This window comes from Nannobrachium achirus (genome assembly GCF_963921795.1).
Source record: "Nannobrachium achirus genome assembly, chromosome: 1".
Taxonomy (NCBI): domain Eukaryota; kingdom Metazoa; phylum Chordata; class Actinopteri; order Myctophiformes; family Myctophidae; genus Nannobrachium; species Nannobrachium achirus.
In genome coordinates this window covers 29,769,297-29,782,675 of record NC_137810.1, presented here as the reverse complement: position 1 = coordinate 29,782,675, position 13,379 = coordinate 29,769,297, and the positions used below count along the sequence as shown (strand labels likewise).

At 42.1% G+C, this 13,379-nt stretch overlaps 2 protein-coding genes across 2 annotated transcripts in view; both read right to left on the bottom strand.

Annotated features, from left to right (window-relative positions):
• myo1f (myosin IF) overlaps positions 1-6,963 on the bottom strand; it is a 28,545-nt gene extending 21,582 nt beyond the window's left edge. The window contains exon 1 of the mRNA XM_080736356.1: positions 6,810-6,963. Within this exon, the coding sequence (XP_080592482.1) occupies positions 6,810-6,812 (3 nt within the window). The 5' untranslated portion in view covers positions 6,813-6,963. The remainder of the gene's footprint in view (positions 1-6,809) is intronic.
• A 4,907-nt stretch (positions 6,964-11,870) lies between these two features.
• adamts10 (ADAM metallopeptidase with thrombospondin type 1 motif, 10) overlaps positions 11,871-13,379 on the bottom strand; it is a gene marked incomplete at its 3' end in the record, with an annotated part of 42,464 nt that continues 40,955 nt past the window's right edge. The window contains exons 20-21 of the mRNA XM_080736285.1: positions 12,889-13,054; positions 11,871-11,980 (exon numbers count right to left, since the gene is read on the bottom strand). Of these exons, the coding sequence (XP_080592411.1) occupies positions 11,871-11,980; positions 12,889-13,054 (276 nt within the window). The remainder of the gene's footprint in view (positions 11,981-12,888; positions 13,055-13,379) is intronic.

Genomic DNA, 13,379 nt, shown 5'->3' with positions numbered 1-13,379 from the left:
GCAAGGTAATTCATCAATACATCAACATCAACACATCAAATGCATAGAAATAGTATAAGAAAAAGTTGGTAGACCAAGCACCTATTCAGTCAAAACGTTATAAAAAACTAAAAAATGAAATAAAAATGTTATCTAAATTACGTAGGCTGAAAGTGTTCACCATTCGTGTCAGACATCGCTAGGCAGCCACTGTCATTGAAAATGCAACAAGCATGTGGTTGCCTATTAGAGGAAGCAAGGGGCAGTTACCAAGCAACAAGTAAAAGAGGAGTTGAGATCATAGGCTAACTTGGACAATTTACCGCATAAGGAACAGGAAGTGATTTGTGGGTTGTGTTTTGTCTTCATTTTATTTCTGGGTTTGACTCTGGGTATTTGACTCAGGCCAGATCATGGGTGTTGTTAGATAATTAAATTAAAAAAGAATTACAATAAAAAAGTGCTGAACAACATGATGCCTCTGCCAGTTCACCACTGCGGATTTCTGAGAAGAGAACTCGAGCAACAATGTCGTTCATCCAATGTTGAAGAGCATGCAACAATATCTCTGAATTTGGCATACATACATTGCTGTTCAATTCTTTGAATTCCAGCTACAAGCGCGGCAAGACTTTTCCACTCAATCATCCACATCCAGCCACGGCCTTAAGGCCTCTACAGACCAAGTTGTCTTGTCATCTCCTGACTAGTTTAAGTCTGGAGATCAGATGATCAAGTGACATCAGGTGATGTCTCATGTTTAAAAGTTGCTCAAAACATTCTGCACACAGACTACAGCTGACAATCAGCTGATATACTGTTCTGTGCTGGATGCGTGAGAGGAAATCATTTAGTTAATATGTAATCTCTCTCTGCGCTCACTCTCTCTTTTCTTACTCTCTGTGTGTGCTAGGTTCTAAATGTGGGGTCTGGGGACCCCCAGGGGTCCCAGGCAAAATGTGGAACAGTTTAAGCCCTATTTTACTTTTCAAAATTCACTTTTCAAAAATAGGCGATCTACAAGCACGGACAAGCTTGCATGCGTTACTTGTGAGCTTATAAATCTTAATTTTCAAAACAATGTTACAACAAATAGTCTCTGAAGGATGTCCCTGGAACAAAGTATTTTAATATGGAGGTCCGTGGCCAAATACACATAATAATGTTTGAGAACCACTTCTAAAGGCAATCATTTTATGTATAGGCCTGTGTGAGGGAAATGCTTTCCCTTCCCCACGAGTCCTGCCACCAATTAAACATACTTAAATAGGTGATCGGCTGGCTACCACCGATGGCACAGGATACTCCACAGTCCATACAACCAATTTTCGGGCAGATGCTAGTAGACAGCCCAATAGACCATATTCACACCGCAGCCATCTTGGATCACATGACTTCCTGGGGTAGCAGCCTGCATTACAAACCATTGTGAACAATGGAGCGATGGTCCAATATGAGTTCTATTCAACCAATTTCTTTTTACCAAATTGACAAATGGGCAGATGACAACATCAACATCCCCAAAATGTTTAAATAGAAGGGTACATCCACAATATTCATGGTAGTTAGGTTGCAACCTTACTGTGTACAAAGACTTGCTATCTGTGCAGTGCTTGCTCCACTATCATATTAACTATTTGTTGTTAGATTGTTTCTGATTAATATGCAAAAATCACAATACAGTAATATTAACTATATGATGGCAGAGCAAGCACTAGTCTGCATTCTGTAGCAAGTCTTTGTACAGAGTAACACTGCAACCTAACTACCATGAATATTGTGGATATACCCTTCTATTTAATCATTTTGGGGATGTTGATGTTGTCATCTGCCCATTTGTCAATTTGGTAAAAAGAAATTGGTTGAATAGAACTCATATTTTGGGACCATCACTCCATTGTTCACAATGGTTTGTAATGCAGGCTGCTACCCCAGGAAGTCATGTGATCCAAGATGGCCGCGGTGTGAATATGGTCTATTGCCTAAAAAAGGCAATGTGTGTAGAGGTCACATGGTTGCATGGAAGTAAGGTGTACTTGCGCAAATCTAAAGTGTTTTGCAGATTTGCGTTGCGTAACAAAGTGGCCACGTGCTGGTAGAGGGGGTTGAAAATTGCACCTATGCAGGACACTATTTTGTTGATGGGCTCCTTCTTACTTACTTTCATTTACCATGGATAAAGGAAGCAGCCTGGTATTATATCAAGCAACAATGCCACAAGCTATGGTTTGCAACTTTGACAGTTTTGTGATGTGCTGCTTCCGTCCACAGGCACATAGTCTGATGGAGCGACCACATCACATGGGCTGCTTGAATGGCAAACTTGTGGAAACAGAGAGAATGGTCTGATATTATGCAAATCTCTTCTGACAGGCAGCCAACGGGTCTGGTTTGATCATCATATCTTCCTCGAACTCCACTTGATACGGTATGCCAGCAGGAGGGAGGAGGCATTGAGAGTTCTGACCGATAGCACATCTGTCTTGTAGAGCATTTACCAGTAAGGCTGGACTGGAATCAGTCGGGTCTTCAAGGGCAGTGTGGGATGTGGTGCTGAGGAAGAAAGAGCGGTCTGGAGTGAAGATGGCGCTGTCACCACCACTGGTTCCACGGCAAGCATCTGGTGGTTCCAAGCAGGGGACCACTCCTGGACAGGTTAGAGTCCAGGAGTGATATCACTAATGAAGTGATGATCTCTCAGAGATTGTAAGTGGAGGATTATACAAACTGGGTGTTTAGCCCCCCATGGTAGGCCTACACTTGTGCACTGTCGCCAGACGACAGTGTCTTACACCAAAAGATAGGCATGGCATCATTGTACAGTGAAGTATAAATCAGGCTTTAATACACAGTGAGTGCAGGACTTCTTGGCCAATCTTTTTCAACACCGGCCAGAGCTTGAAGAGGAAAAAGTGGCAGGAACTGACTCATCTGCTAAAGCAACAGGAGATGACATCTCCTCTAGTCTCTCGCCTTCACATCTCGTTGCCTAACTTCTTGCCTTCATTCTTTTATTTGAAAACGTTTATTTTCAAAATGTGCAGGTTCAGCAAAGTCTGAGATCTGTCTCGTGAATGACATATGACACAGAAAGGAGCATTTGTTTTATCCAGGGGTAGTCAATCCAATAATGCATTAAGCCCTCTTAAATAATATGATATTGTCGACAAAATAAAGATCCCAGACCTGCCCCTAACGATGTCCATGCTGTTAATTGCCACAGCGGCAGGCTTGCTCCTGTGGTTTATCCTCCTTTACATGGAGCCACCATGTTAAGTTAAGCCAAAAACACGAGCAACTTTGCAGTTGATTTTGGCTGCCTGAAACTAAAGTATCACTACTTCTGCTAGTCTTAACAAAAGTTTTATTTCGACCAGAGAAAACTGCAGATGCACAGCGCTCAGCGACAGAATATGTGCAATCAAGTAGAAGCGAGAAGAGGTGGTTGAATTATCAGCCCTGTTGAGTGGAGGGTCTATCCTTCCCTGACTCGTCATCAATACCAGCCACTCAGGGCTGGCATAATGTAATATCAATTTGATCTTCTGTCTAGGAGGTCACACAGGGGGTGTTCCCTGTGTGACCTTTCATTAGACATGAAACTAATTCTAAAAAACATGAGACAGATTCTCCAGGATATCCTGCGCATGAGCATGAGCTGTTTAGATTTTTTTATTAAGTTCATATAGCTGCAATAAGGACCAGAGTCTCACATACACGCTTATACAGGCTAATATTTTCATTTTCATGAAAAATAACTCTTTAATTCCCTATTGGAATGAAAGCTAGCTTATCTGAGACCCAACACTACAGTGCAACTAGTCTAGGCCTTGTTGTTAAATATTACTTCAGGAGGAGCTGACTTAATTATGTTTCCTGTTTCTTTGGTTTTTCTTAGTAGAGTATGGTCTGTTTGATGCGTGCAGTCTAATAGGCTGTGACTGCCATGGTCACAGTCATACTGTTGTCTTGAGGTTCAACCATACACATTTGAAGACACTTTTTCTGTGAATTCAAATCCACCATCTTGTAACTTCCAGTCCCAGAAAGCAACCAGAGATTAATGCTATTGGCTGAAAGGGCAGCGAGGGCGGTCTTCACTCAGCCCTAGAAGCATACCCTTTAAACTAGCCATTGAAAACAAAGTAATTATGAAAATGTTTACTAAGGTAATAAAATCAAATGTAATGTCCGGCCAAAACCGCATGTTCGTTTTTCTGCAACCAGCAAGAGGGAAATAGAGACATCGGCTGGGCCATTAATGAGAACTACAGGGGAAACAGCGCTTCCTTATTGACCTTATTTAAAAAAAAAGAAAAAAAAAAAAAGATGCTTGCCGCCATAAACAACAACAAAATCAACAAGAGAGCACATCGCCAACATGTACATCAAAACTTGAGAATTTGACTTATGTCATTCATTACATAGTAAGATTAAAGCTCCAGAGCAACTAATATATGAGCGCAATGTTCTTATCCTTTCAGAATAATGCCTGTTTCTCATAAAAGAATGGAGACTGCACTTGTTGTAATCACAGTCTCTCTTCTGCTTACTCTCCCTTTGTCCCCATTTGCTATCATTGTCTCTTCTTGTCTGTCAACTCCCATAAATAGTTGCATGGTAATGAGGGATATGTACACTTGCTCAGAGAGAATGGATGATTGATGTGGACGTTAAACACGATGTAGAAAACGATTTGTTTTCTACATTACATTTCTGCTTTGTAAACTAATATGGTAGTGACAATAGGATTTTCTTCTTGTATATGTACCGGTATACCGTACATGTGAATGCATGCGGGTGTGTATACGGTGTGTATCCAGGGGTCCTTGAGGGGGTTCCAGGCCCCCCCAGCTAAATTAGTTCATATACACCCAGCCAAACACTTATTCATTTGGGGGTCCTTGACACGAAAAGGTTTGAGAGCCATTGGGTGCATGTGTGCCTCTTCTCCTTTTATAGAAAAAAAAAGATCTCTACCATTCTACTCCGATTGACAAACGTGTTGTGAGTCACTCTGTCGCAACTGAAGATCCTGAAATACATCTGTCTTCCAAGTTCTATTTCTCACGCTGTCCAATGTCCATTATCTTAACGTACTGTTGCTGAGAGTGAAAACTTTTTCAATAACTTGAACGGAGGAGCCACAGTACTATGTGCTAACTACAGTACTAGAGGTGAAGTAGCACTCACTGGAGCACTCACTGATCTATAATAAACGTGAACAGTTTATCATCAGAAACTGAATAAGAATCCTCTTAATGCAAGGTATGTTTGCAGACACAGTATAATGAATTTGTTTCTGTGAGATTGGTGCATTACGCTATTCTGGAGAAAACCTTCGAAAGAAATTGCAGATCTACAAGCTCACAAGCTTGTTGTGGGGTTGTAGATCCACTATTTTCAGATATTTAATGTAGAGCAAAAAGAGAAAGGTCACACAAATAGAGCTCTGAGAGACCCCGGTCAACCAAGTATAGGGTTTAAGTGCTTATGGCAACAGTACATACTAGATCAGTGGATGTACCTTAAAGAAAATATGTCAGAAGAAGCATGTGTGTGTGTGTGTGTGTGTGTGTGTGTGTGTGTGTGTGTGTGTGTGTGTGTGTGTGTGTGTGTGTGTGTGTGTGTGTGTGTGTGTGTGTGTGTGTGTGTGTGTGTGTGCGTGCGTGCGTGCGTGCGTGCGTGACAAGAGTCACCATGATCTCCCAGTACTCACACACCACATCTGTGGTGGAGATGAATGCAAGACGAATGCAACCAGTACATACTGTATGGGCCTAGTGAGGAGGATCCAGGTTCGAATGTGACCCCCGAATTGAAAAATAAAAAAAAGAATAGGGGCTGTCTCTCAGAGCTCGCTGTATGCTGCTGGAGGAGAGAGGGGGGGGGGGGGGGGGGGGGGGGCGTGCAATGATGGGTCTGCTACACGCAGGAGGAAGTGCTATAGCCTGAAACTGCACAGTCCTCTCTGTGGATTCTAACTTCCCCATCTCATGTCTAAACACCGGCCTCTTGTGAAACCTTCTGAACTTTGTAACTCACAACCGCTGCCTTTCCTGCTTCTTGTTGCTACCCTGCCCCCCCACCCCCACCCCCACCCCAGAGGCACTGTGGGGGGGAATTGCCCATGGCTTTTCATCAAACTGGGGCTACTGCACTGAGACACCACTCAACCCTTTTAATACAGTACAGAAAAAGGATATGATCTGTTGTTCAAACACCACTATCATGTCATCTCTGTTCCCTGTTTTCTGCATCTCCATTTACTGTGTGCAATTTATCAGCCCACGTTCCAGACCTCTATTAAATTGACTGCTGAGTGCTGAGCAAAGTATACAGCAATGCAATAAATGCATATTTCTTTGTTGTGAGACTTTATAATGACATGGTGTGATCTGTGAAAAAAAGGAAACTGTGACAAGGACTCAGTCTACGATCTCCTGCTGTTGAGAAGGAACAACATTCACACCCTCCTACCAGTGAGTGACATATATCAAATGTGAATAATTATAAAAAAGAGCATGACAATTTCGCTCAGAATTGAAATCACTAAACTGCAAGGAAAGAGATGAGTTTAAAGCTAAGCATTTATCAGTGCTACTGGACAGCTGGAAATTCATGTAAATCATCACAGAGGTCAAAGGGGAGAGGGATCCCTCCAGAAAGTGTAAGCATAGGCTCCAAAACAAAGTTTTCTTTGACAGCTTTGAAAGCAAGCAGATGGGGGACATAGTCACAGCTCCATCACCCGGTTGTAAGGAGTGTTCACCCATTCTACAACAGCAGAGTCAGAGTGCAAGATAGATTACAGAGGTGTATTACCGTACCATTGTGCTGGTGGTGTGTGCGTAGACCTAGCGCTGGTAGGGTAGACCTCTCCTCCCAAGGTCCTTTCTCGAGGTGTCCAGAGTGCACACGTACACTGTATGCGCAGGTGTGTACGTGTATGCAGGGCTACCATTAACACCATAGGCTGGTTCTTTTACGGATTACGGCCATCACAGAGAGGAAGTCTCCAGACAGACTGTAGCACGGAGAGCAACACAGAGTCAACACAGGGACAGCAGTGACCTACAAGACTCTGACATCCACTGCAACACTCAAACCAGCTTCCTCATCCTCCCACAGCCTCGCAACCTGAAACAAGAACTGATCTGTCATACAAGCACAAGACGACACAATCCACACACAGTGCTCTCTCACAGTGCTCTCTCTCTCTCACACACACACACACACACACACACACACACACACACACACACACACACACACACACACACACACACACACACACACACACACACCGGCACAGCACGCACGCATGTGCACTGCATTATGGTTGCTACTTCTGTACTGTAATATTCAGCTATCAAGGTGATCGTGTACTGTACTGTAGTGTAAACTTAAATACAGGTGCCTTTTACTGTGCATTGTATTAGAATAATAATAGTTTGTTTCCAAGTACAACACAGAATGACCTAAGCGGCTCATTACACTGCAGCACCTGTGTCAGCAGAGTAAACGTTATGTTGTAATAACTCAATCCAGATAATCTAGTAAACAACAGAATGGTGTTGATGGTAACAACCAACCCAAGTGCTCATTATCTTAAATCTGTTTCCAAAGGATGGCGTCTCGTTGGTGAGTTGCCTGCTCCACCCAGGCTGTGGTTAAAAGGGCCTCTCATCTTTGCCATCTGTGGAGAGGCTGCTGGATCCTACGCCCATAAGAACTGACACTTTCGCAAGGTGGCTCCCAGCCTGAGACTTGGCAGATAAACACCAGATAAAGAGACACAGGTTGAACAGAAATGTCAAAGTGAAACTATAGACTTTCTCACTGGTGGAAACGGAATTAGAATAACGAAAATATTGCATTCAAAAAGTATTTGTATATCTCATAATGTATTTCTGTCTTTTGTTTTGATACCTTGTTTTTTACCGCTTCCAAGGCCTAATTAATCTATAATGTCATGTGTGTAATTTTGTCTAGCATACCGTAGTAGAACAATTAAGTTGAAAGATATTTTCAAACATTTTAGTATAGGCCACTAGGGTGCTTCTGGAAAAACATAATTGAAAATGCCCAAACCAACATCTTCTTATTTGTCTCTGATCCTGAGATATGGCTGAATGCATCATTTTGACGTTGCCCTTTGGCCCTTTTGACTCAAAAGTTAACCATCTTTTCAGGGCAGCCAACTGATCTTTAACACCAAGTTTAACAAAACTCCCTCCGTTCTCAAGTTTTTCTGTTCAGACAGACATACACACAGACAGATAGGACAGACTACAATACCCTGTAGGCTACACATGCAAGCAGGAAGCACTTATAAAAACCTCCCACCTTTACGAGTTCATGCAAGTGTATGAACACACACAGACACACACCTATACACACGCACGAACATGCACGCGCGCACGCGCACACACACACACACACACACGCCACACACTGATTATAATACTATTGCTGAGTCACTGAAACTTTACGCACTGCTGTTGCTGACGCTTTCGTTCAGCTATGATTAGTCACAGGGGGCATATAGACAAACATGCACAACCTAATTTGGGCAAAAAATATCCCCAATTCCTGTTCATCTTTTCCGCAATGACATCTGTCAGATACAGAAATAGCAATTATTCATTTCCTTTTCCATCAAGGTCGCAATTTTACAATGCTATGGTCTGGTCCATGACATATCCAACAGATCAATGACAACAAAACATTTGTAAAAGGGACAATGAAAAGGACCCCAAAATTCTCTTTTTACTTTTAAATCAACAATACACTATATTTATTTACTTTAGTATTTTGTTTAAAAAAGTTGTACATGGGATGACACATTTATTTATTTTCTATAGTATTCAACAGCATACAGTACATGTCTGTCATAATTAGCAGACGTGCGAAAACCACAAACAAGACTGTCCCTCTTCTTTGCTCAGATAAAATAGGCTCAAAGGCTCAACCTTTACTATAGGTCCAGGTAGATACAGATAGCTCACAAAAGAGACAATATTTGCCTTACATATTAAGACACATAAAAGATTACTTTCAGTTGTAATCTGGATCACTTATTAACACAAAAAAGGTAAGTGTCTACTGTAATCTAGTGATTGTGAAGACTTAACTGTTTTGGTAAACCAATCACTTCTGTTGTGCTGGAAAATAAAACAATACATCCCACATTATGTAACTGTCTACTTTGAATAGTAAATACCTCAAGGTCTGCGCTTTCAGACTACAAGATAAAGTTACCGGTATACCGGTACTCTAATTGGCATTCAGTGGAGCTGTACTACATTAAACAAGTAACATTGCATGTTTAAAAAGGCTCAAATTCACCTTCCCTTCTAACTAATTCAAGGCACAACTGTAACCATTATTACACCCAATCGTTGCATGTTACATGAAAATGAGAACACAGAACAAAAATGACAACAAATAGCAATGTAATAGCACCATTCTGAACCAAAGCACCACAATGAAAATGAATAACAATGCTGCTGACATTGTGTGTTTTCTAGTGTTACATAGAGCTGCTTTCAGCTACAGTATGAACAGTGTGGATGAGTGTGAAGAAGCCAGGTCATAATTAATATACACACCCTCTGGACTTAGTTGATTGACTCTGTACCCCTCTACACCAAACATCTTCTCCAAAAATAGACGATCTACAAGCTCACAATGCATCACAATTCTATTTTCAGTGAATATTGACCCCCCCAAATAGGGATGCTAGGGCTCAAGTGGTTAAAACATGATGGTGACGTTGGATTTGATACGTTTATCAGAGCTTCAGGCAGAGGGCTCCACAAACTGCAGGGTTTTGTCAGGATGGAAAGACCTCTGAGACAGATTTAGGCTCTATGCTATAAATGTGGCAAAGTATAGTTTAGCCTAAAAAGAAATCTATCAATAAAATCAATATATATCTCTGGGCTACCATACCTATTCACTGTGAGGGGTTATGGGCCTGAGGGAATACAACCAGGGACTGTCATTCATACGGATTACTGATCTCACGTCACTGGGCAGGTCATACGAGTGACCATATAGCTTAAAAGGCTATCCTTAAAGACAAAAAAGCGGAACAGAAGAATCAAAATTTAAACCCTTCGTGACACAGACTGGATTGAATAACCTGTAAAATTGCAAGATTGCATGTGGTTTCTTAGTTAATGCTGACACAGCTGTGAAAAAATCAGATGTGCCACAAAAGTACAAAACAAAACAAAAAATCTGTTCTTTAGCGGCAGTGTAAATCCAGCTTCAGATTACCACTCCTACTATAAAGTGCTTTTTGAATACAGTAGGGCCAGATGTCATTATCTCCTCAGTGGACTTGTTCCCTGCCTGTCAGAGGCCAGTCACTGTGCCATACTGGTTGCTGTGCTGTGAGTTTCCACTCACAGTAAAGATTACTAGCACTATAGTGCCTGACCATGTGGCACATACTGTAAGTCCCAGTAAATGAACAGCAAGGCATGTGCCGAGGCATTTTCTGATACCACCCGTTGAAGCGCCTTGCAGGCAAACACAGTAGAAGGCCATGGCAAAGGACAACAGCCTGATCTGAAAATGTCCAAGCAAGTGAGTGTTGCCTTTGCACATAATAACAAGCAAGGTAGTGTCTCTGGTTTGCCCATGTAGCATTAATGGAGCAGTAAGTACTATAGTAATGCAGAGGTGATGAGGTTTAAGTGAATGAATGAGCGACCGTGTCGTAGTGTTTCCAGCAAAATGGCAAGACTATGGCAGATTCACTGCAGTGAATATAGAAAGACAGACAGACAGAAAGACAGACAGACAGACAGACAGACAGACAGACAGACAGACAGACAGACAGACAGACAGACAGACAGACAGACAGACAGACAGACAGACAGACAGACAGACAGACAGACAAACAGACAGACAGACAGACAGACAGACAGACAGGGCCATGGTTTATACTCAGAGCTCAAGTCAAAACATGTTAGCACAATGTAAAAGACAGGCTGTCCTCTGACTGCTCGGACGTTGTGCAAATCACACTGCTCACCCTTCAGACTGAACATCTGTGAGGATGGTTGAAGATGTTGATGAGACGCAATAGCTTTGAAATATAATGTGGTCAAGTAATGTGGTCAGAAAACATAGATACAAATCCTTTTCATTTTTACTAACGTATTCCTTTTCAAGGGCAAAGTTATATGGAAAATGACATTTCTAAAAACAAGAGTGTTGTAGACATACACAGACACAATGCCTGCTAATATACATACAGGTTTGATAATTCACTATAACTGTTTGGGCCACTCCAGCAAAGAGACTACTAGAGGAAGTCAAGTGATTGAGTACAGTGACCAGTCCTGTGGCCATGATAAAATGTAGTAGCACCATAATATTTCATTAGAGGGATAGTATACTATCGAGAGAGCGAGAGACAAAGACAAAGAGAGATGCTGGTAGTGGGAGAGAGTAATATCAAATCACTAGTACAGAACAGGATCAAAACTGATATCTCTCTTTTCTTTATTTCTCTCTCACCTTCCTCTCTCTCTTTCTCAGCCTCTTTCTCTTTCTATCTTTCCAAGCAGCAGCCTTCTCTCCTGTGGAATGTCTACCTCAGCTCAGGCTGGTCCACTAGAGCTCAGTTCTGGGGCCTGGGTTCGCCTCCAACTTCAGGATTAGGCCCATCAGGATAATCATGGGACCAGATGGAGTTCTCTGGATGACAGTGTCCCTAGTCCGTCTTGCATTATTGTTAGAAGTTCTATATGGGCCGCTGATTTAAGATCCATTGGTAGAGTTTTGGACAGGTGTGAGTTGTGTACTGAGCCCGAGGAGGGAGGCTGTGAGTTTGTGGATCACCGGACATTGTGAGTTTGTGGATCACCAGATCAATGTCCCTGGCAGGTCTTGCAGCACATCTGTCTGAAGTAAGGCCGGCTGCAGAACTTAAACCTGAGCACCAGGGGGCAGTAGGCCACAGTGTTCACATCTTTACACTCTGCAAGGACAAACAAAACAATAATGGATCAAAGCCGTTTCCTTTGTTTCATTAGAAACTTGTAGATCTGGATTGATTGATTGATTGATTGATTATTTTATTAGACAAAAATTGAGAACAGTACAAGTATAACCCTAACCCAATACAATTGAAATGTAGTACAGTTAAACACCCTGCCTAAAAGGAACATCCCAAATAAGACCTTTTACGGTCTTTTTTACGTTGGAAGCCCTCAGTATTTAATTCATGGACATAATAAATAGCAAGCAAAGAAAACATTCAATAATATCGCAGTTATAAAAACACTATGAGTTTTCAGGGCAGTTTTGAAGGATGCCAGCGAGCTACATGTTTTAAGGGAGGTAGTCAAGGAATTCCACACCCAGGGTGCAGTGTTGTAGAAGGAGAATTTACCCATATTTGTCTTATGGGTTTGTATTATCAGATCATTGTGTGTGCTCCCTCTGGTGTTGTGGCTGTGGGTGTCGCTAACTTTTTGGAGATGTTTAGTCAGATATGCGGGTACTGAGGGGATGGAGGGCAGATTTGCATTGAAAATTTTGAAAGTCAATCCCATTTTTTGTTGTTTAACCCTGTCTTCAACGCTGAGCCAACTTAGGCTAGCAAAATGTGTGGGAGAAACATGGGTCATGGGCCCCAGGTCGAGAAGTAGCCGAATCAGTTTGTTTTGGGAGGTTTGGAGCTTAGTCTTTAGTGGTTTTTTGATGTTGGAGTACCAAATGAGGTGCAAGCGTAGTCAAAGTGGGACTTACTGGTACTTTAAAAACACTTCGAAAGAAATGTAATTTAATTGTTTTTCTGATTGGGTGCTGCGGCCAAATACATTGGGGGCCTTTGAAATTAAGAATTGTTTTGAGAAGCACTGGGTTATTAGGTTGATTACTGACCTTCTGGGTTGTCTGTGCTGACTGGCAGACTGAGGTCACATTTACTCTTGCACTGCTGCATGACCGCTGGCCTCTGGTGCTCCATACACTCACTGGACGGCTGGCCAGTGTGAGTCAGACACTGCACAGAACGCATCTCCTGGCCCAGGCCACACTTCGCAGAACACTGTCACATGCACGCATGCATGCATGCGTGCACACACACACACACACACACACACACACACACACACACACACACACACACATGAACCTCATGAACACACGTCCCTGGTTCTGGTGACATTGTCCTTCTAATGCTTGAATCAAGCAACTTTAAAACTGTCTGGGGGCAGACAAAAAGGTTAAAACGAGCCCAAGGTTTTAAGGTGAAAATACCCCTTTAACTGCAATACGTATAAATAAGTGAATGCCAATTAATATATATATACATGTCAGTCTAACCTATAGACAATACATGTCAGTGACAGTTGCCATATTTTGCCAAAGAA